Raw genomic sequence first — 24,148 nt, forward strand, 5'->3', positions numbered from 1 at the left:
CAGAAGCTTCAGTTTGTACTAACAACATTAATTCAGACTACTTTAAACTAGAACGTGGTACCAGACAAGGATACCCCTTGTCACCACTGCTTTTTGCAATCGCCATTGAGCCACTGGCAGTTCACTTTCAAAATGCATCAGAGATAAAGGGGATTATCAGAGAAGGACTTGAACAGAAAATTTCTTTATATAAAGATGATATGGTACCGTATATATCAGACCCACAAAATACTGTGCCTACAGTCCTAACAGCACTAACAGAATTCCAAAAGATTTCTGGTCTCAGAATTAATTTGACTGAAAGTGTGCTCTTTCCAGTGAATTCTCAAGCACACAATATTGGATTGGACAAATTCCCTTTTATCATTGCAGATCAGTTCAAATATCTAGGGGTAAACATCACAAGTAAACATAAAGCTCTTTATCAACAAAATTTTGCTGTATGTATGGAAAAAATCAAGCAAGACTTGCATAGATGGTCAACCCTTCATCTCACTTTAGCTGGAAGAATTAACATTGTTAAGATGAATATCCTCCCTAAGCTTCTCTTTTATTTCAAAATATTCTAATATACAGTACATCAATAAATCGTTCTTTAAGAAATTAGATTCAACCATAACCTCATTTATTTGGAATTCAAAACTTCCACGTATCCAAAGAGCAATCCCACAAAGGCAGAAGGTGGCATGGCTCTGCCTAACTTTCAGTTTTACCACTGGGTAGCAAACATACAACATATAAAAACCTGGACATTGACACAAATAGATGAACATATGCAGGCTTGGTCTGCAATAGAAATAGAATCCTGCAGTTCATCTTTATATTCCTTGCTTTGTGCCCCAATAAATACTAATAACCCAATAGTACTTCACTCACTCAGAATATGGAACCAATGTAGGAAACATTTTAAGATAGAGAATCTTTTATCGGTGGCACCACTGCACGAGAACCACCTTTTTCAACCACTGCAAACATGCAGTTTTTAATGTCTGGAAAACATTTGGGATTTAACAACTTAGAGATCTGTACATACACAACTTCTTTGCATCCTATGAACAATTACATTCTAAATGTAACTTTCCAGCAACACATGTTCTTTCACTATCTTCAAATTAGAAACATTGTTAAACAGAACCTGCCCAATTTCCCTCATCTCCCACCTCCCTCTATGCTAGAAAAAATACTCATCAGTTTCAAGGACTTAGACAGAATCTCTGCAATACATAAAACAATTTTACAGTCACTCCCTTTCAAAGATCCAAGCGGACAATGGGAAAAGGATCTCTCCCTCAGCATATCAGAAAAGGAGTGGAAGGTAGCAATGCAAAGAATTCACTTGAGCTCCATATGCACAAAGCATACAATTATTCAACTAAAAATTATATATTGAGCACATCTGTCCCGCTTAAAATTATCCAAAATGGTTCCAGGGCAAGATCCAACCTGTGAACACTGCAATCAAGTTCCAGCCTCACTGGGTGACATGTTCTGGGCCTGCACCAAACTAACATCATTTTAGACCAAGATTTTTAAATGCCTTTCAGACAGCCTTGGTGTCACAATCCCTCCTAATCCACAAACAGCTGTGTTTGGTGTTCTTCCAGATGGGCATAAAGTGGAGAAGGACAAACAAACTGTGATTGCCTTTACTTCACTATTGGCACATAGACTTATGTTGCTGAACTGGAAGAATCCTAACTCTCCCCTTTTAAGTCAATGGGTAACTGATGTTATATATTATTTGCAATTGGAAAAAATAAAATTCTCACTTAGAGGATCTGTGCAGAAATTTTTCAAAACCTGGCAGGATCTAATCAATAACATTTTAGAATAAGCTTTTAAAGCACCGAGGAAGCAGATTCTCTTCCTTTTTTTTTGTTTTCTCCATTTATCTATATTCACTTATTACTCTATCGATTTGCTTATTTTTACTAGGTTTAAATTTTATTCTGCTGGCCATGCTCTCTTTCTCGGGGGTGTGGGTTGATTTGTTTTCAATCCTATTCCTGTAAAATTGATGTATTTGTATGGAATGTTGTGTGATTTCAATAAAATCAATAAAAATTAAAAAAAAAAAAAGAATTTGAACACGAACAGACAAACAAAGATAAGTGCTATGGGTTTGGAGATACTGTTTTATGGATGTGTAAGTTCTCATTCGCTCAACTCAGAGTTACTGTACACAACTTAAGTGAGAGATGAGCAGCGCGACCTCCAGCCCACCTCCGAACTTTACTCGAGTCAATCCCCCTGTGGTCGCCCGCATGTCTTTCCCATTCAATCATCAGTGTGTGTGTCTCCAGTTCACTTTGCGTTTTCAAATCCATTTTCTACTTCACATCGTCCAGTCACACCATTGCCACCTCCTACTCTACATTTTCATTACTTACCATGTATTTCTACAGTCCAAGCTCATTTGACAAAGATTAACGAATACCTGCTGCAGATTGATTTACAACTCCAAATTCCACCTTCAAATCACCTGCAGAAATCCGGTAAATATATTAAGTCAATAAATAATTACAATCTGAGGAAGCAGAGGCCAACATTGTTAAGCCACTGTTAAGCATAACATAAAAAAGCATATCGGTATTCGATAATCGATTTGTGGATTAATTATTAAGTAGGGCTAAGATTTACCTCTTGTGTTCAATGAGACAATCACAGCACCAGCTTTTAATCTCATTCAGCAAGATCTACCCCCCAAAACAAAGTAAAACCAAGACCATGAAATCAATTTAAAAACCACCACCTTCTCAAATGTCTTCTGCCCCCTCAGTCAGTCCACACGGTGGGTGTGTTTCTCACGGCACAGTAATCACCTCACACGGTAAATGCTGCCATCTTAAGAAATACCAGCACAAGTCTCACCTCCACTGAGCGATGTCACCTGTGTGTCCACCTCCGACCAAACTCCCTAATTATTAAGCTGACCACCATGACCTCCCTCACTAATTGGCTCAAGTGACATACGTGTTGTATCAAAGTCACACTTCTGAAGTTATACCCAAAAAATTAAAAACATGTGCACCAATTTAATCAAACAGATTAAGCAAATCCAGTGTCCAGCAATAGATAGAATAGAATTGGTAGAACTTTACTTGCCACAAGGGGGAAATTTCACTTTTTACTGAAGTTCTTTAAAAAAATAAAAATATAGGTAGATAAATAAGTAAATAAAAATACATACACACTTTGGTCTGAACGCACACCAGAATGACTATGAAGCAAGAAAAATAAAAAAGAAAGGCATGTTCTGAATTGGCTATCACAATCAGCATAAGGCATTATGCAGACGTATTGCTGTTCGTATAAAGGAGCCCCCGTAGTGTTTCTTGACACACTTATGAGAAATGATTTGAACGAACTCCATTTCAGTGTGTCAGAGAGAGGATGTGCAGCATTGTTCATAATGACATTCAGTTTTGTTTTAATTCTTTCCTCAGCTACGAACTCCAGGGGGTCCAGGGTGCGTCCCATTACTGATTTTGCCCTTTTTAATTAGCCTGTTCATTCAGTCAGCCTCTCTTGACGTGATGTACACAGCTGAGCACACCTTAATGTAGAAAACCACACTGGTCATCACAATGTGATAGAAGATGTGAATTATGTCACTTCTCACATTGAAGGATCGCAGTCTCCAAAGTACTTTCTTATAGAGTTAAAACACTTTTTCCCGTTAATACGACACACATCCATCTCTGTTATGGCAGTGCAGTTAAGGAGCTCAAGTCAGGTCAATCAGCTATTTATTAATGGAGAAGGGATGGTCACAGTCAAACAGAACAATGCACTTTAAAACTTGTAGTGACAACAAGGGGGTTTTATTAAATCTGATAGCACAATCAAAAATTATGATTGATTCGGTGGGTAAAGAGGGGACTGGTGGCTTTTAATGAATAGAAAAGTTTTGTCAAACCTACTGACAAAAATAGAAGTTACGCACCATCAATTACACCTGTCAGCCTAAGCTAACAAACCCCTTATTTCACTTGCTTGTCTTCTACTGTTGCAGCTGCACATTTCAGCAAAGTTAAGTTCCTCTTTCATTGTCTCCCTCCTGACTTTCTGTTTCTTAACACAGTCCTGTGCCCCTACTTGTACAAGTCTTTATCAACATAAACTGATAAGACAATTCTGAGACCCCAGCAGCACTGTATGTTTAAATCAAGTAGTGAATACAGCTGACCCACAACCGTGTAAGATGGTCTTCTTGTTTCAGGCTGGTGGACCTTCAATCCACTTCCAAGATTGCTCTTCATTTCAAATAATCAGATGTGAAACAATGAGTTACTGTCAGCATACTATGAACTGTCTGATGTTGCATAAACTATAACATAGAGCCTTTTCTAAAATGATATTCAAGTGTCTTTAGACATAAGTGATGAAGTTTTAATGAAGTTGATTCTTGTTATTTTTACAGAGAAAAAGAAAAAGCTGCTGTTTACTGGAACATCTCAATGGATGTGAAACAGGAGAGCTGTGATGTGGACACAAATATCATGGAGAAAACTGTAAATATTAAGGAGGAGGACCGTCAGTGGGAGTCCATCTGCCTTAAACAGGAAAGTCTGAGCATCAAGGAGGAGAACAGTGAACTGCAGTCAGTGGGCATTAAAGAAGAACCTGAAGAGACATCTGCCAGTATTGAGACACATAACCATACAAATCTGGACAGTGTAAAAGAAGAAAACCTTCATGATGGGTGTCAAGATGGAGTGGTGACCAGGTTAGACTCTTCTCAAAGCAGACAATGTTCATCTCCAGAGCCTTCTATCAATGTGAAGACTGAATCATTTGACTCTGAACCAAAGAAGGATGAGGAACCTACATCTGTTAGGACTCAGAAAAATAAGCGACCAGCTACAAAGAATTCTGGAAAAAGTAAGTGTAAAATAAAAATGTGTAAGGTTTAGGGTTGGAGTTTATGGGCTTAAAAGGTTGGGTCTTGTGATTTTAATGAAAAACTTAGAAATAGAGTGAAAATACTTTATTTTATTGTGTGTTTTAATGTAGTTTGAGATTTCATCTATTGTCATGTAAGGTTTATCAATTTGCTATTCTTTCATTATAGTGACTTTATGCAAAAGTCCTCAGCATGTCCTCAATGAAGAGTGCTACACAAATGTCCAAGAGCAAGACAAAGGTAGTGATCCCTCTGGAATTTCCTGGGTATCCATATTAATTCCTGTTAATAATGTGGTCCGATCTTCAACAAAGCTCCGATTAGAGACAGCCTCAGTTGTCCTAAACTACTGTAATAACTCACAAACAATTGGACGGCTTCTTGTCAGTCCTGAACACATTGTTTAAACATTCACAGTCCACTCCGTGACCCTCCTATCTTTACAGACTGGTTGACCCTTCATTGACAGTAATGACCTCCACAAAACATTTTGTAGCTACTGATCAGCAGTGAATTTTAACCAATTCCTTCAATCCAAACCTTTTCAGTTCCTTCATCCCTGAGAGCTCTTTTCTGATGAGTTCTCTTTAAGTCAGGCCACAGCATCGCGTGTCTCTTATTGGACATTCCAGAACACCAGTTACCGTACGTTTAACCCTTTCTCTTTTTGATTTCTTCCTGTGTTTGGGCTCATTGTCCTGTGTCATCACTCATCTTTTGTTAAGCTTACTACTATCCTGATATTTTTCTGTCAGATTTCTTTATAATATTTTCAATTCAGTGACCGTTGATAGTGTCAGGTTTTCCAGGCTGTGAAGAAACAAGCAGGCCAACCCATGATGCTCCCTTCACCTTGATGATTTAGTATCAATGTGCGCTTTTGTCTTGCATCCAAACATGGTGTTGCGTGTTTTGACCAAAGACTTCAACTTTTGTCTCATTCTTTTCACATAACATTGTCTGTTCTGGAACATCATGATGATCTTTTACAAGTTTTAAGATGTGCAGTGATGGGTTTGCTAGATTGCATTGATTTCCTTGGTGTTGTCCTTCTGTAAAATACATTTTTACGCTTTTCTCCACATGGACAGAGACTTTCTCAAGTCCCCGAGATTTCTGCAGGACCTTGGCTCTGCCTGTCTGTGTTCCTATTCATCTCTGTTTTCATGCTGTGATCTTTGTGGGTTACCCTTTCCAGTAGTGAGTTTCCTCCATTTTTGTAGACAGTATTGCTTTCTATGCATTGACGGGCACCCAGGTCTTCCAAAATTCTTTTATCACAATTGCAAGCTTTACACAGCTCTTCAGTTATTCTAAAATTCTTAAATTATGAATTGAAAAAGTCCCTGTGTTCTGTGCTAGTCTGTGCTACTTCTGTGTGAGTGTGCACTAAATATGATTTTTGCTCCTAAAATTGTTTTTATTTTGGTAGCTATTAAGGAGCAGAGAAGCAGTTTTAATAGTTTTTAATGTTTTTTTCTATTTACAAGGGTGTTTTTTTGTTTGGTGAATCACACAACAGCAGGTGTTACTCCAGTCTTACTCCAACCTTTGGGATTGTGGGGCAGAGAATGGAGAAAGCTTTTGCAGTAGCTGGCAAGTCAGTGTGATAGCAGTAAACAGGCAAAAGTAACTGCAATTTCTTAGCAGAAAGAAATTAAACATTTTACATATGATGCAGGATGGATTCAAAGTAATTAATAAAATCTCTGGAGTGGGTAAATAAGGAGGAAAAAAAGAAGATGCAAAGGAAAAAAAGAACAACTGAATAAGTCATTTAAGATGAAAAACCCCAATGCTAACAGTAGTGCATTTGAGAGCAACCATTAAGAAAGTTATGAGGGTCTCTAAAAGACAGTTAAAGAGAAATGTTGCACCCAAAGACATTCTTTCAGTATTTCAGGAGTAAAAGAACAGACGAGGAGGAAGTGAAGTGCCTCATGAATAATAAAGGGGAATTACAATACACAGATAATGAAATATGAAATGCTCTAAACTTTCCAGTTTCTGAAGATTTCATGTCTGAAAAAGTGGATAACCTCTCAGTTGTAACAGGGACTACTAAGGAGGTACTGAGGGATTTGGAAATTGTAGAGAGAGAAGTGCTGCTGAGATTAACTTTCATTATTTACGTTTTTAGTATTATCTGAATGTTGTATGATTGTAGCCCCTCCTTCAACCACCACCTTATCGTGGTGGAGGGATTTGCGTGTCCCAATGATCCTAGGAGCTCTGTTGTCCGGGGCTTTATGCCCCTGGTAGGGCTACCCAAGGCAAACTGGTCCTAGGTGAGGGATGAGACAAAGAGCGGTTAAACAAAACCTCCTATGATGAAAAACAATTTTGGACGGCGTTTTCCCTTGCCCGGACGCGGGTAACCGGGGCCCCACTCTGGAGCCAGGCTTGGAGGTGGGGCTTGTTGGCGAGCGCCTGGTGGCCGGGCCTGCACCCATGGGGCTCGGCCGGGCACAGCCCGAAGAGGCAACGTGGGTCCCCCATCCCATGGGCTCACCACCTATGGGAGGGGCCAAGGAGGTCGGGTGCAGTGGGAGTTGGGTGGTGGCCGAAGGCGGGGACCTTGGCGGTCCGATCCTCGGCTACAGAAGCTGGCTCTTGGGACGTGGAATGTCACCTCTCTGAAGGGGAAGGAGCCTGAGCTAGTGCGCAGAGTTGAGAGCTTGGACTCTGGAACCAATCGCCTTGAGAGGGGCTGGACTCTGTACCACTCTGGAGTTGCCCCCGGTGAGAGGCGCCGAGCGGGTGTGGGTATATTTATTGCCCCCCGACTTGGAGCCTGTACATTGGGGTTTACCCCGGTGGACGAGAGGGTAGCCTCCCTTCGCCTCCGGGTGGGGGGATGTGTCCTAACTGTTGTTTGTGCTTATGCGCTGATCAGCAGTTCGGAGTACCCACCCTTTTTGGAGTCCCTGGAGGGGGTGCTAGAGGACATACCTTCTGGGGACTCCCTCGTTCTGCTGGGAGACTTCAATGTTCACGTGGGCAATGACAGTGAGACCTGGAAGGGCATGATTGTGAGGAATGCCCCCCCCCCCCCCCCGATCTGAACCTGAGCGGTGTTTTGTTATTGGACTTCTGTGCTCGTCACGGATTGTCCATAACGAACACCATGTTCAAGCATAGGGGTGTTCATATGTGCACTTGGCACCAGGACACCCTAGGCCTCAGTTCGATGATCGACTTTGTGGTCGTGTCGTCGGACTTGCGGCCACATGTCTTGGACATTCGGGTGAAGAGAGGGGTGAGCTATCAACTGATCACCACCTGGTGGTGAGTTGGCTTCGATGGTGTGGGAGGATGCTGGTCAGGCCTGGTAGGCCCAAACGTGTTGTGAGGGTCTGCTGGGAACGTCTGGCAGAGCCCCCTGTCAGAAGTAGCTTCAACTCCCACCTCCGGCAGAACTTCGACCATGTCCCGAGGGAGGTGGGGGACATTGAGTCCGAATGGGCCATGTTCTGTGCCTCTATTGTTGAGGCAGCTGACCAGAGCTGTGGCCATAAGGTGGTCGGTGCCTGTCGTGGTGGAAATCCCCGAACCCGTTGGTGGACACCGGCGGTGAAGGATGCCGTCAAGCTGAAGAAGGAGTCCTACAGGACCCTTTTGTCCTGTGGGACCCCAGAGGCAGCTGATAGGTACCGGCAGGCCAAGCGGAATGCGGCTTTGGTGGTTGCTGAGGCAAAAACTCGGGCGTGGGAGGAGTTTGGGGAGGCCATGGAGAACGACTTTTGGACGGCTTCGAGGAGATTCTGGTCCACCGTCCAGCGTCTCAGGAAGGGGAAGCAGTGCAGTGTCAACACTGTATATGGTGGGGATGGTGCGCTGCTGACCTCGACTCGGGACGTTGTGGGTCGGTGGGGGGAGTACTTCGAAGACCTCCTCAATCCCATTAACATGCCTTCCAATGAGGAAGCAGAGCCTGGGGACTCAGAGGTGGGCTCCCCCATCTCTGGGACTGAGGTCACCGAGGTGGTCAAAAAACTCCTTGGTGGCAGGGCCCCGGGGTGGATGAGATACGCCCGGAGTTCCTCAAGGCTCTGGATGTCGTAGGACTGTCTTGGTTGATATGCCTCTGCAACATCGCATGGACATCAGGGACAGTGCCTCTGGATTGGCAGACCGGGGTGGTGGTCCCCCTCTTTAAGAAGGGGGATCAGAGGGTGTGTTCCAACTTCAGAGGGATCACACTCCTCAGCCTCCCTAGAAAAGTCTATTCAGGGGTCCTGGAGAGGAGGGTCCGTCGGATAGTCGAACCTCGAATTCAGGAGGAACAGTGTGGTTTTCGTCCTGGTCGCGGAACAGTGGACCAGCTCTATACCCTTAGCAGGGTCCTGGAGGGTGCATGGGAGTTTGCCCAACCAGTCTACATGTGTTTTGTGGACTTGGAAAAGGCATTCGACCGTGTCCCTCGGGGAATCCTGTGGGGGGTACTCCGAGAGTATGGGGTACCGGCCCCCCTGATAAGGGCTGTTTGGTCCCTGTACGATCGGTGCCAGAGCTTGGTCTGCATTGCCGGCAGTAAGTCGAACCCGTTTCCAGTGAGAGTTGGACTCCGCCAGGGCTGCCCTTTGTCACCAATTCTGTTCATAACTTTTACGGACAGAATTTCTAGGCGCAGCCAGGGCGTTGAGGGGGTCCGGTTTGTTGGGCTCAGGATTGGGTCACTGCTTTTTGCAGATGATGTTGTCCTGTTTGCTTCATCAGGCCGTGATCTTCAGCTCTCTCTGGATCGGTTCGCAGCCGAGTGTGAAGCGGCTGGGATGAGAATCGGCACCTCCAAATCCGAGACCATGGTCCTCAGCCGGAAAAGGGTGGAGTGCCCTCTCAGGGTTGGTAGCGAGATCCTGCCCCAAGTGGAGGAGTTCAAGTATCTCGGGGTCTTGTTCACGAGTGAGGGAAGAATGGAGCATGAGATCGACAGGCGGATCAGTGCAGCATCCGCAGTAATGCGGGCTCTGCATCGGTCTGTCGTGGTGAAATTTACCAGTCGATCTATGTTCCTACCCTCACCTATGGTCATTAGCTATGGATAGTGACCGAAAGAACGAGATTGCGAATACAAGCGGCTGAAATGAGTTTCCTCTGAAGGGTGTCTGGGCTTTCCCTTAAAGATAGGGTGAGAAGCTCAGTCATCCGGGAGGGGCTCAGAGCAGAGCCGCTGCTCCTCCGCATCGAGAGGAGTCAGATGAGGTGGCTCGGGCATCTGATCAGGATGCCTCCTGGACGCCTCCCTGGTGAGGTGTTCCAGGCACGTCCAACCGGGAGGAGGTCCCGGGGAAGACCCAGGACATGCTGGAGGGACTATGTCTCCCGGCTGGCCTGGGAACGCCTTGGGATTCTCCTGGAAGAGCTAGAAGAAGTGGCCTGGGAGAGGGAAGTCTGGGCATCTCTGCTCAAGCTGCTGCCCCCGAGACCCGACCTCGGATAAGCGGGAGACGATGGATGGATGGATGGATGGATGATTGTAGCTGTTTCTGGATATTATACAGAACTTTAGCCTCCAGCGGCTGTAATTTGCTGTTACGCCTTGTTGTGCTTAATGTTGTTACTTTTGGGAGAAATCCTACCTGCGGCAGTTGTCGGGCTGACTTGCATTGTGTCATAGGCGCTAGCCTGCTACCTGTCTTCAACTGACTGATACCACTTGAGTTTGCAGTGGATGGCATTTGGGATTTCTTTGGAATACCTCTTAACGTTGTCATTTGAATTAATGCCTCTGGAGTCGATTGCAAACAGTCCGTGTTTCATCCAACAGTGTTTGGCCTGCTATTACATTTCCTGGATGTCAGCTCTGTCGCTGGGGATCATGGCGATTATCTTGTTGCTGGAGTCCTTTGCAATTTGCACCACAGCTGTCCAACTGTGCATATAGCGTCTACAGCTGATCCAGATACTCTGCTGCCCAGCTCTTAGAGCTCTTGGATTGTTTAAATCTGTGGCAGCTTGTCGAGGTCCCCACTCACAACAATGGCCATACCCTCGATTTAGTCATTACTGATTCAGTCCATATTTCTATCCTCCAAGTATTTGATATTGGTGTTTCTGATCATAAAATTTTCTCAATGGATTTACCCACACATTCACTATACTCTAAATTACAACGCTGTATCCGTTACAGGAGCCTGAAAAAAATTAATTTGACTGATTTAAATGCTGACATTAAGAACTTTTGTATTGCCCCCCACCTTTCTTCTGTCAGTGAATTAGTCGATTATTACAACAATGGGCTCCAGAACATCCTTGAGACCCATGCCCCAGTCAAATCACGAGTGGTCCATCCATCCATCCGTTATCCAACCCACTATATCCTAACTACAGGGTCACGGGGGTCTGCCGGAGCCAATCCCAGCCAACACAGGGCGCAAAGCTGGAAAGAAACCCTGGGCAGGGCGCCAGCCCACCGCAGCACGAGTGGTCTCTTTTGTAAAGTCTGCCCCGTGGTTTACAAGTGAGATTCGACAGATGAAAGCAACTGGGTGAGCCCTCGAGCACCGTTTTGTTGCAACCAGTTTAACGGTTCACAAATAAGCCTGTAGATCACTGACCACCGCCAGATCTCAATACTATTCAAATTGAATCAATGACAGTCCTGGAAACTCTAAACAACTTTTTTCTGTGATAAATCATTTATTCAATCCTCATACCTACGCCTGTAATAATTTTACAGAGGAGAATGCAATAATTTTATTGAATATCACACCTCAAAGGTGATACCATCCGCTCCTCATTGTCTGTCTCCAGCCCTGCATCGCTGAATGATTCCACATCAAATTCAATGGTCTGCCTTTCCTAGTTCCTCTATACTACAGGTAAAGAAGTTGAGGGCATCATCCAGAGGATGAGGCCTTCAATGTGTTCATTGAACCGTTTTCCTACTCCTCTGGTAAAAGATAATGTATCAGACTTAAGCCCTCTCATTGCTGATATCACTAATCACTTTCTCCAGGGCGGCTCAGTCCCACTGACCTTCAAAACTGCAAAAATTAGACCTCATTTAAAAAAAATTTTCTTTGGATCCTGAAGTGATAGTAAACTATCGTCCGATTTCCAACTTTCCATTTTTGTCTGAGGTTTTGGAAAAGGTTGTTTTGGTTCAGCTTCAGGATCACCTCAAAAAATTCAATCTGTTTTTGCTGTGAGAAGATCAGAAACCAGATTGAAAATTTTCAGAGACAGCCCTGGTCAAAATCACCAATGACCTCCTGATGGCTGCTGACTAGGGCTCTCCATCACTACTTTTCCTCCTGGACCTCACAGCTGCATTTGATACAGTAGACCATAATATTCTTCTCCATCGTCTTCACTATATAATTGGACTTTCAGGCACTGCTCTGGAGTGGTTTGAGTCCTGTCTCACAGATATGGCTGAGTATGTGGCCCTGGGGGATGCTAAATCCCGTACTCGCACTGTCACCTGTGGGGTCCCACAAGTATCAGTCTTTGTGCCGACCCTTTTTAACATCTATATTCTACCCATGGGTCACATCATCAGCAGGAATGGAGTTTCCTTCCATTGCTATGCCGATGATACGCAGCTCTATGTGAGACTGGATTCAACTCCTCTTACACCTCCATCAACCCTATCCTCCTGCTTGGATGAAATTGAGGCCTGGATGTCCAAGAACTTTCTTAAGCTGAACAGCACCAAAACTGAAACTCTTTTAATAGGCACCTCCCTTGTGGACGAAGACACCAGACAAGACAGCAGGTGTGGTCATATAGCAGCTTTATTTTCTCATCGTCACAGTGAGCAGGTTTCAGAAAAACAGGCAATCAATATTACTTGACAGCGTCAGGGCTCTTCTGAACAACTGTTTGTTGGGTGGGGCAAAGTTTTTATACCCCTAGAATGTGTGATTTAATATTCATTATGAAAATGCAACAGTCAACACTTTATTATACACAATCCTTGAGCCCCTTCAATGCTCCTTGTGCAACTTGATTCCTTGGCTCCTTGTTATGCCATTCAGATGTAAACAAAGGGAGAACGTGATAAGGCAGTCTCAGTGTGGAATGCTTAGACCTTGAGTCCTTTTGACAAATATTTTTTCTGTTTGCTCAGCAAAGCATGTTTTTAAAGCTTACTTCTGCTTAACTCCTTAGACAAGGATTAGTACAAGGGAACGAAGAGAACATTCATCTTCCACACCCTCTACTTCATTCCTCTGTAAATTGTATTTCCTTTTCTGGTCATACCATTACTCTATCACCCTCTGTTACAAATTTTGGTCTCAAATTAGACTCCCATCTATCATTTGATACATATGTCCATCACCTTTGTAAAATTGCATTCTTTATCTCTGAAACATACCCAAACTCTGTCCTTGCCTCTCCCTTTGTGATGCTGAAAAGCTCGTTCATGCCTTTGTCTCCTCCAGACTGGACTATTGTAATACACTTCTCATCGGGATACCCAACAAGAGCCTTCAGAAGCTCCAACTAATTCAAAATAGTGCTGCAAGGATCCTGATGAGGGTGCAGAAATATGAACACATTTCACCAATCCTTTGGTCACTTCATTGGCTCCCTATTTACCTTCGTATCGAATACAAACTCTGCTTGCTCATTCATCAGTGTATTCATGGAAATGCTCCACAATATGTTAAGAAACTCCTATATTACAATCCACTACAAGAAACCTCCATTTTCCAAATACCTACCGCCTTTGCCCCACTATGACCAAACTTCGCACAATAGGTGACTGAGCCTTTACAGTCGCTGCTCCACGGCTCTGGAATACCCTACCAGAGAGCCTGAGAACACAGCAGATTGTGGGATGTTATAAAAAACAGGTAAAGTCTTTTCTATTTAGGAAAGCATATTAACAAGAATGTCACTATTAATTGTTGTTTTATCTCTGTTTTTATCTTGTTTTGTCTTTAATTTTTTTTTATGTAGCACTTTGAAATTTACTACAAATGTAAATTGCCCTATAAATAAAATTAATTATTATTATTATTATTACTAAATTAGTTGAAATCAAACAAATCTACAGGAACAGATGCTATTTATCCTCAAATGCTTATGGAGGTTATTAGATACACTGTATATATAAACATTTGATGAAAATGTATAGGTAGTCACTGCACACTGGGAAAATTTGTATGAACTGGAAAATGTAATCCCGTCATTTAAAAAGGGTGATTGGGCAAATCCAAGTAAGAACAGGTCAGTAAGCTTAACACGCATCACAAGAAAATAAATAAAAGGAATTAAGGAAAAGATTGAGCGACACATGGCAAGAACAGGAGTTTTACTAAACAGTCAGCATGGATTCAGATGAGGGAGGTTGTGTTTTACTAACATGCTGGAAATCTATGAGGAAACAACCAAAGGATATGATCAAAGTGGAACATATAATATTATTTATCTGGACTTTCAGAAAGTATCTGATAAGGTGCCACTTAAACTAAAAGAAGTGAAAGTCCAGGGTGTGGTGTGCAGATGGGTGCAGAATTGGCTAAACACAGGAAACAGAGGGTTATGGAGCAAGAAACTCTATCAGAACTGAGTGGTTGTAAGAGGAGTGTCCTACAAGGGCCAGTGTTAGGGCAACTGCTATATAAATATATTGTCACACATGTGCCATTGGGAGACAGCTGAAAGGCCTAAATGATAGTAATACCACGCCAGACCAGGGGGCAGACCATTCATAGAAAATACCGCAGGGTTCCGACTCCAATGATGATGTCACTTCTGGCCCCAACAACGTTACTTTTGGTTCTGGGCACGATGATGTCATTTCCCTTACCGGCCTTTTAAGACGCCATCTTACCTCCATAATATCAATACTATTTTGGACTCAAACGTATGAACATCTCTGTTCAATTTACTTCAGTTTTGAGGCCGGGAAACAATATACGGGTGGCTGCCCCAAACCTTTATGATGTCTGTGACTCATCTTTGTGACAGTGGCTTTTTAATATCGGTCGAATTTTCCCAAATCTATCGCATAACTGCGCAATATATTCTTATATATTGGTAGAGGGAAGAGCCTCTCCTTCCCATCCTTCTTTTAAAATATCCAATATTCCCCGAGGTTGTCGTCCATATAACAAATCAAAAGGAGAGAACCCCGTAGTGGCTTGTGGGACTTCCCTATAAGCAAAGAGTATGATGGGGAGGAGATGATCCCAGTTCCTCCCATCCCCGCTGACCACCTTACCAAGTATTTGTTTGAGAATCTGATTAAATCTCTCTACCAGACCATCAGTTTGGGGATGATACACCGTGGTCTTTAAATGCTTTTTTTTAAGTAACTTGGCCGTTTCCAATGTAAAAGGCGTCCCATGGTCCGTAAGGACTTCTTTAAGGATGCCAAGACACACAAAGACCCCTACAATTTCCCGTGCGATAGCTTTAGACATAGCTGAGTGCAAGGGAACAGCCTCTGGATATCGAGTAGCATAATCCATGAGGACTTCTATATATTTGTGTCTTCGAGCAGAAGGCTCAATGTGTCCTACTATATCGACCCCAATTCGCTCAAATCAAGGGAATCAAGGGAACTAGAGGAGTTCGGTCCATCCTAGGAATTTACCGTAATTGGCACTCCGGACATGAGGCACAAAAATGGTGAACCTTCTCATTAATTCCCGGCCAATAAAATCGGAGATTAATTTGCTCTAAAGTCTTTTCAGTGCCCAAATGGCCTCCTAGGACGTGGGCATATGCCAATTCACAGACCTACCGCTGGTAGATTTGTGGGATTAACAATAACTTCTGCACCTCCCCCCATGCTCCGCTACTTGATATAATAGGTTGTTCTCTATCACAAAGTGAGGACCCTGTGGCATGGGATGATGCATACGCTGACCATTGACAAGAACCACTGTATTTTTCGCAAACTTTAGGGAGTCATCATTCCACTGCCACTCCCTTTTAAAAGAAGCCGGTGTCTCTCTAAACTGAAAGTGCATTTCGGAGAGAGGGTCGGGTAAGTCCCGTCTATAGCTAGGCCTGTGTTATTAACGGGAGAAATTACTAGTACACCACATTTATTGTCAGACCAGTCCCGCCCTAGCATCACCGGAAAAGGTGGCTTGGGGAGGACCGCCACAGAGAATGTTTTTAGTGATCCTCCATAACTGATGAAACATAGGGTAGTTTTATAATTATGGATTTCACCGCATATGCATCTCATACTGTTCTTTTTTTTGTCCTTTGTTGCGGTAGTTCATATCGGCAATCAACAATAGAAATGTTGCTGCCGGAGTCTAAGGATGCTCTGACTCAGAAGCCATTTACCACGATTACTCCAGTATAAGTCATAGTTAGGGGGTTCGTAAGTGCACATAACAATTCCTCTTCTCTCCACCTGCATCCCTGCCTCGCTCCTGGGTAAGCGGTGCCCCCACCGACTCGGAGACTTCGGAACAGGCTCCAGATTGTGTGAAAGAGACCTAGTTTGAGGGACGTAATCCCCACGGAGTCCACTAGAGGACTGTTCTGCTCTCTCAGATTGCGATGCTGGCTTCAATGTTTCAATGAGCTTTATTTGCTCTTCCATGGAGTGAAAGTCTCCCCAGACTGGCTGGGTAGAATTATTGGGAAGTCCCTTTTTTAATATAAAGCAGGCAACCTGCTGCACTATTTGAAAAGTGGTTAATTCAAAAGGCCGTAGCCACTGTACCACCATTTCCCAGAGGGCAAAATCTTGCTCCTGGGTCAACCTCTCTGGATCGAGTTCCCAAGTTTTAAAATTTTTTACCTGCTGGTCTTGGGACAGCCCATATTTATCTGAGATCTTGACCCCAAAGGGCGGCTTAGCTCTCTCCTCTGAGAGAACATAATAAGTCCTTTTCGTTTTCCCCCTAGGAACTAGCCCATATCAGTGTGCCTCTTCCACACACTCCCTTTGGTTAGATATTGGCCCAGTTTTATGTTTTGGGAGCGGAGCCTGCACTGGGTCACTCTGCACCACTGGACAATCCACCAACACTCGAACTCAGCCCCAGTACTCTCCCACCTGGTGAGACTTTGCGTATCATCCCGTTTTTTCTGGGAATCATCAATCCTGCCGACTACACCTTTGTCACAAAGATGAGTCACAGGCATCATAAAGGTTTGGGGCAGCCACCCTTATATTGTTTCCCGGCTGCAAAATTGAAGTAAATTGAACAGAGATGCTTACAGGTTTGTGTCCAAAATAGTACTGATATTATGGAGACAAGATGACAGCTTTAAAGGCTGGTAAAGGAAATTACATCATCTGGGCCGGGACCGGAAGTGACGTCATCATTGGTGCCGGAACCCTGTGGGATTTCCCGTGAATGGTCTGCAAGAGATTGAGAGAGGCAGTCAGCGCACTCCGCAGCACACTTGTAATTACTATCATTTAGGCCCTTCAGCAGTGTCCCAGTCGCACATATGTGACAATATATATATACTAGCCGAAGCCCACCATAGCATACGGCGGTGTAAGAATAGGAACAGACAACGGTGAGAAAGGAATTCAGAAATCAATGAAGAAACAAATACTTCTTGAAAGACGCAGTTGTGAATAGGTGTTTAGGTGGAGAAGACAGATAATGAGTCGAAAGATCTACTCGTATTACAATATCAGGTCTGTGCTCTGGTCTTTGGGTATCCGACAGTGCTTGTAGAATTTCTGGCCAAGCAGGATTGCATGTGAAAGTGATAAATAAATCAGGCTTTCCCAATTTACGTACTATGGCCATGGCATCCTGATAGTTTTGTTGCATGTATCTTGGACTTCCTGGAAATGTGAATGGTAATATGATCATTTTGCCTACACGTACGTTATTTTCAGCGTTTGCTTGCAATGCGTCTGATAGTCATTTGTATTGGCCCAAGTGCAGATCTTGTTGATGTAATCTGAGATAGTTGAGATGCGCGCCCTCTGTTTTAACATACGATTTCTCGCGAACGGCCGGGTCCCATTCCCGGCCGGGACGCCCCTGCTGCTTATGTTCCAGGGGCAGCTCAGCAGCCATGGGCAGCTCAGTACCTCCCCCGGGATGCTTGGTGGCAGCCTCCCTGGCCGACGCTGATTCCCCAACCTCCCGCAGTGCTCCATGGGAGATGGAGTCCTCCACCACCTTGTTGGGGCCTGGGATGGCCACTAGGGGGGGCTGTCTGGTTTCAACAGCCTGGCTGGACGAATCTTCAGCCCCACCTGGAAGTGCAATTAGGACCAGGTGGTCAATTACCTGGAACGCTTCCGGGTGGGCTATAAAAAGGACCAGCCACCACCACTCAGGGAGTCAGGGTCGGGAGGGAGGAGGACTACGCTTGCGGAGGAGTGGTGGTGAAAGAGAGAAACTGTTGGTGTGCTTAATAGTGCTTGATGGACTGTGTATTGCCTGTGGGTCACGGGGAAGACGTGCACCCACGGGTGAAGAAAAATAAAAGTCTTTATTTATTTCATACGTGCCTCAGTGTCTATCTGTGTTGGGTTGGGTGCAATATAACGCCTTTGTTACAGCATCTACGACATACTGTTGGAATAGTTTGCCACTGGAGTGTAAAATACTAAATGTATTCCTCATTGCTAATCTGTATGCGTAAAATTGGCATTGAGTAAGCCTTATTCACTTGCCGTTTCTTTTATCGGGAACATGTTGTAAATCTTGTGCCAGCCAATGTAGGGAATAAAATAAGGGAATAAAAGTGGGTTAACCATAGGATCGCAATTCATATTGAGCATGGAAATCTGTTTACAGGAGTTACCTATGGGATAGATGCAAAAGTCCTTTTCGGCAGGCGGTTCGCCATCTTCTCCGACGAAAATCGCTGCAACATCGGTGTAACATGTCGGGGCATTGTATTGTTTTAAATCCTGCCTAGGGTTTTCCTTGAAAACCATTCATACAGATGCTGTTGGATTGGACTGAGCGATTTCATGCATGTGTTTGTATGATTTAGCGAAGGGGTTGATGGTTCTGAGCATGGAATCGAGCTGGACTCTGGAGAAGTAAATTTTCGCTGCCAGCAGAGTTTGCTTTATTTTGTAAGCGTACTTCAGTAGCTTGCACTGTGTCAAAAAAATACAACTGTCCATATCTTGGAGAGGTAGAAGTGTTAGCGTATAATGGAGAGATTTGGTGATAAATTTGCCCGTGTATTTTAAAACAGTATGGTCCGTGGCCAGGAGGTTGAGTTATCTGTGCACCCATGGAAGCAAACGCTAGAGAAGAATTGTATTCTCGAATGTGTTCACGATAATTTTTAGCTTCTGATGTTTGCTGTGTAAGAAGCTGTAGTAAAGACACAGGTGGCTCCCGCAAAGGTGGTAAAGCCACTTTACCGTTGTGGCAGCACCTCGAGTACTTGTTGGATATATTATGCTCAGCAGGCCAGTATAGTGCATGACATGGAAAAGGACGAATAGGAATCGAGAAATGCTGTGTCGGGTGCGTGTGGGCGGGACTGGTTTTGAAGTGGAAGCAGGACGAACCAGAAGAGAAATATATATAAGAGAAGAGATATATAGCCCAGCCACAAAGGGAGAAGATGAATCACAGAGTGTATATATAGTACTGTGCAAAAGTTTTAGGCAAGTGTGAAAAAATGCTGTAAACAAAGAATGCTTTCAAAAATTGAAGTGTTAATCATTTATTTTCATCACTCAACAAAATGCAGTGAATGAACAAAAGAGAAATCCAAATCAAGTCAATATTTGGTGTGACCACCCTTTGCCTTCAAAACAGCATCAATTCTTCTAGGTACACTTGCACAAAGTCAGGGATTTTGTAGGATTCTAGTCAGGTGTCTGATCAACCAATTCTACCAAACAGGTGCTAATGATCATCAATGTCACACGTAGGTTGAAACACAGTCATTAACTGAAACAGAAACAGCTGTGTAGGAGGCTATCGTGCCACCGATAAAAGATTCTCTATCTTAAAATGCTTCCTACGTTGGTTCCATATTCTGAGTGAATGAAGCACATTTGGGTTGTTAGTATATTGGTGATAACTTGCATTTATTGGGGTACAAAGCAAGGAATATAAAGAAATACTGCATAATTTTATTTTTATTGCAGACCAAGCCTGTATATGTTCATCTATTTGTGTCCATGTCCAAGTTTTTATATTTTGTATGTTTGCTGCCCAGTAATAAAACTGAAAGTTAGGTAGAACCACGCAACCTTTGGTCTTTGTAGGGTCACCCTTTGGAAATGTGGATGTTTTAAGTTCAAAATAAATGAGGTTATGGTTAAATCTAATTTCTTCAAAAATGATTTATTGATGTACTGTATATTGGAATGTTTTGAAATAAGAAGAGAAGTTTAGGGAGGAAATTCATCTTAATAATGTTAATTTTTCCAGCTAAAGTGAGATGAAGGGTTGACCATCTGTGCGTCTTGCTCAATTTTTTCCATATAGATGGCGAAATTTTGTTGATAAAGAGGTTTATGTTTACTTGTGATGTTTACCCCAAGATATTTAAACTAATCTGCAATGATTAAAGGGAAGGTGTCCAATCTCATATTGTGTGCTTGAAAATTCACTGGAAAGAGTATTTTTCAAATTATTTCTGAGACCAGAGATCTTTTGAAATTCTGTAAGTGCTGTTAAGACTGCAGGCACAGAATTTTGTGTGTCTGATATATACAGCACCATATCATCTGCATATAGAGAAATTTTCTGTTCAAGTCCTTCTTTGATAATCTCCTTTATCTGATAAGCATTTCGACAGTGAACTGCCAGTGGCTCAATGGCAATTGCAAAAAGTAGTGGTGACAAAGGGCACCCTTGTCTGGTACCACGTTCTAGTTTAAATTAGTCTGAATTAATGTTGTTAATACAAACTGAAGCTTCTGGGTTGGTATACAGTAATTTGATATATGCACAAATGTTTGGGCCAAACTCAAATTTCTCCAATGTAGTGAAAAGGTAGTTCCATTCAATCATATCAAATGCTTTTTCTGCATCCAAGGATAATATCATCTCTGGGATGTTTGACTTTGCGGGTGAATATATTACATTAAACAGTCGTCAAAGACTGGACACTAAGTGTCAGCCTTTAATAAATCCAGTTTGATCTTGTGATATTGCAGAAGGCAGCACTTTCTCCATCCTTCTAGATAGGACTTTGGAGAGTGTCTTAACATCATTATTCAGAAGTGAAATAGGTGTGTATGTTGCACATTGTAATACATCCTTATTTTGTTTAGTAAAGACGGTGATAAATGCTTGGCGAAAAGTTTGAGGTAGTATTTTAATGTCTCTAGATTCTGTGAATTCTGCTAATTAAAGGGGAGCTAACTGAGTGGAGAACTTCTTATAAAATTCGGCAGGATAGCCATCGGGGCCTACTGCTTTCCCACTCTTAAGTGACTTTATAGCATCTAGTAACTCTGATAGTGCCGACGGTTTATCCAATTCCTCTCCACTAAGAGTATCTATTTGTGGTATCTGTAATGCATCCAGAAATGCATTGGATTGTGTTTTCTCTTCTTTAAACTCAGTAGAATATAAGGATTTATAGTAGTCTCTAAATGTGTGCATTATATTTTTATGGTCTATGATTTTGTCTATGTTTATGTTGCTGATTGCTGGGATTTCATTGTGAACTTCTTGCTTGTGGATTTGTTGAGATAAGAGCTTATTAGCTTTCTCTACATGTTCATAGTAATGATGTCTTGATTTAAAAATTAGTTGTTCAGTTTCTTTAGTAGTCAAGAGGTTGAGTTCTGAATGAAGAGCCTGCCTTTTCCTATGAAGAGCCTCACTTGGACACCTGGCATGTTCTTGAGCTATTCTAGTAATTTTGTTAGTTAGCTTTGATACCTTCTTGGTTTCCAGTTTATTTCTGTGGGAAATATATCAGATAATCTGTCTTTTTAAGAAGGCCTTCAGCATTTCCCAGAGTATTCCTGCAGAGACCTCTGAGGATGTATTTGTCTGTAGAAAAAAATGATTTGTTTTGATACAAATTCTGTACAGATCTCGTCTGCTAATAAAAGTGGGTTAAGATGCCATCTGCGAGATGAGTATGTTGGGCATAATGATTTTAGCTTCGAGATCAGAGGGGCATGGTCGGAAATAACAATAGTGTTGTACTTGCAGGATTTAATCATAGGCAAGAAATTGTTATCTACAAAGAAAGGAATATGTTCTTGAGTTTGGGTTTAGAAATCTTCAGTGGCCTGATAAGTTGTGGTCAGTTACAAACTGTGTAATTGTCTTTGCAGTGTTAGATGTCATCGCCCCTGTGACAGGAGACCTATCTAGGTCTAGAATTTAAACACAAAGTCCCCAGCCATTATAATTTTATGAGTGTTCACATTGGGAATGAATATAAATACATTTTGGATGAAGTTACTATCATCCACATTGGGTGTATAAACATTTATCAAAATCACTTTACAGTTAAATAAATTACCAATGATAATCACATATCTCCCTTCAGGATCAGATACTACAACTGATGCTACAAAAGAGACTGTTCTATGTATGAGAATTCCCACACCTCTAGTTTTCTTTGTATAGCTGGAATGGAACATTTGGCCAGTCCAGTCTTTTTGGAGCCGGAACTGATCCTTGCCTAATAAGTGGGTCTCCTGTAAAATATACTATTTTAGCATTTAGACCTGTTAGGTGAGAGAATAATTTCTTATTAATTCATGATTCAGGCCTTTAACACTCTAGCTCACAAAGTTAACTGTCCCATCTTGGAGACATTGACTTTGAATTTTTGATGTCATTTTGTAGTCTTAACTGGAAGTGAGACAGCTTTGACCTTAATTTCCAAATTCCCAGGGGTTATTATCATGCAGTCTATTGTTACGTTGATAGATTAGACATAGGTTGCTCTGTTTCTCTTTTTCCCTAGTCCCCCCACCCCCAAGCACGTTCTGCATCCCCCCATGTGAGGCTGGACCCTACTTCACAAAGTCCCTGTCCTCTGACATACCTAGAGACAGAGCACATCCAAAACAAAACAAGCCCCTCAGCAGTGGCGTATGAGGATTAAAATTGACATATCTATTGCCTGTACAGTCTAAATACTATAAGCATAAAATATAATCTTCAACATTCTTGAAATATTAAGATAGTAGACCCATGGAATGGTGTTAGAAAGTGGCCCTGGATAAGCATAGTAAACCCTAATACAATAATAAAAAACAACAATAAACCAAGGGTATAATGTTTAACTTTTTTTACGCTTTTTATTTTTTTTATGCCGATGTTTTGGTCTGTTTATCGATCTACCTTTACATTGCCTTACTTGTCTGACACCTTTATTAGAGTAACGTTTTTAATTTCTTGGGACTAGGGTGTTGTACCATGTTAGCCATTATGAATGTAGCGAGATGGTGTCATTTTGTTTGACTTCTCGCTTAATTCCATGGGTAAATTCAAAGGCAGCTTAGAACACTTGGGATATAATTGGTTGCATTTCATTTTCTTAACCCAATTGAAGCAAAGGCAGATGAAGCGACTGGCTCAAGGCCACAGAAGGTCAGATGGTGTTAGCAGATACATTTGCACACACAGCCTCAGGGTTTTTAGTCACAAGCCATCACCAGTACTCCATTCTTACTGTCTGCTCCATCTACTTGTTGCTCCACGATTGTGTCCTGTGAAGTGTTATACTGTGCTGTACATCTCGACATAGCCGTGTGTTCTTTCTCTTTACTCAGGTGAGACTCTGGGTGGACTCGTCAAACTTGGCACACTGACAGGTAACCCACCCTGCACTGGACGAACTGCGGTGGTCAGCAGGAATCTGAGGTGAGTAAATCCTGTTGTGTCACCTTTTAAGAAACCTGTAAACCTGAAAAAGTTAGTAAAACTCAAAAATGAGGCAATACGTCACCACAAAATAATAATAAAGTTAAATAACTTAAAATGATGTTTTCAGATCAACTTTATTGAGTAAATGACACGTGCCAGATCATTCTAGAGAGTCTACAGTCTGGGTGACAGTTTGCCATTTTACAAACCAAGCGGAATCTTTTGAAAGAATTCAGAAGTGTTTGTCAGCCCTTTGAGATAACTAAGATGTAGTGTGTGTGTGAGAAACTGAACATAACCACAAAGGCATCGACAGATCTAAGAAGGGTAATTACAATTTCATTTTCAATAGCAGCAATGCCTTTTTCAGACTGGTACAGAATTGGACTGTTGGTGTTATCACTGATGGCTGTCATAAGGGCCAGCGGTGCATTGGTAAGCTCTGCATCATCGATATCCTGACAGAAATGAAAATGCAACCCTCTCACAATCAATAACTTGAAAGAATACACAATCACAA

The 24,148-nt window shown here is 42.6% G+C and overlaps 3 protein-coding genes across 5 annotated transcripts in view; 2 read left to right on the forward strand and 1 right to left on the reverse strand.

Annotated features, from left to right (window-relative positions):
- LOC114668454 (zinc finger protein 883-like) overlaps positions 1-24,148 on the forward strand; it is a 492,666-nt gene that overhangs the window by 318,272 nt on the left and 150,246 nt on the right. The window lies entirely within an intron of this gene.
- Positions 1-24,148, forward strand: part of LOC114668248 (zinc finger protein 345-like) — a 394,673-nt gene that overhangs the window by 318,230 nt on the left and 52,295 nt on the right. For both annotated transcript variants that reach the window (XM_028823925.2, XM_051925344.1), the window contains exons 2-3: positions 4,424-4,884; positions 23,535-23,625. In XM_028823925.2, coding sequence (XP_028679758.2) covers positions 4,461-4,884; positions 23,535-23,625 — 515 coding nt within the window. In that variant the 5' untranslated portion in view covers positions 4,424-4,460. The remainder of the gene's footprint in view (positions 1-4,423; positions 4,885-23,534; positions 23,626-24,148) is intronic.
- LOC114669347 (zinc finger protein OZF-like) overlaps positions 1-24,148 on the reverse strand; it is a 314,266-nt gene that overhangs the window by 195,993 nt on the left and 94,125 nt on the right. The window lies entirely within an intron of this gene.

This window comes from Erpetoichthys calabaricus, chromosome 1 (genome assembly GCF_900747795.2).
Source record: "Erpetoichthys calabaricus chromosome 1, fErpCal1.3, whole genome shotgun sequence".
NCBI classification, from domain to species: Eukaryota; Metazoa; Chordata; class Cladistia; order Polypteriformes; family Polypteridae; genus Erpetoichthys; species Erpetoichthys calabaricus.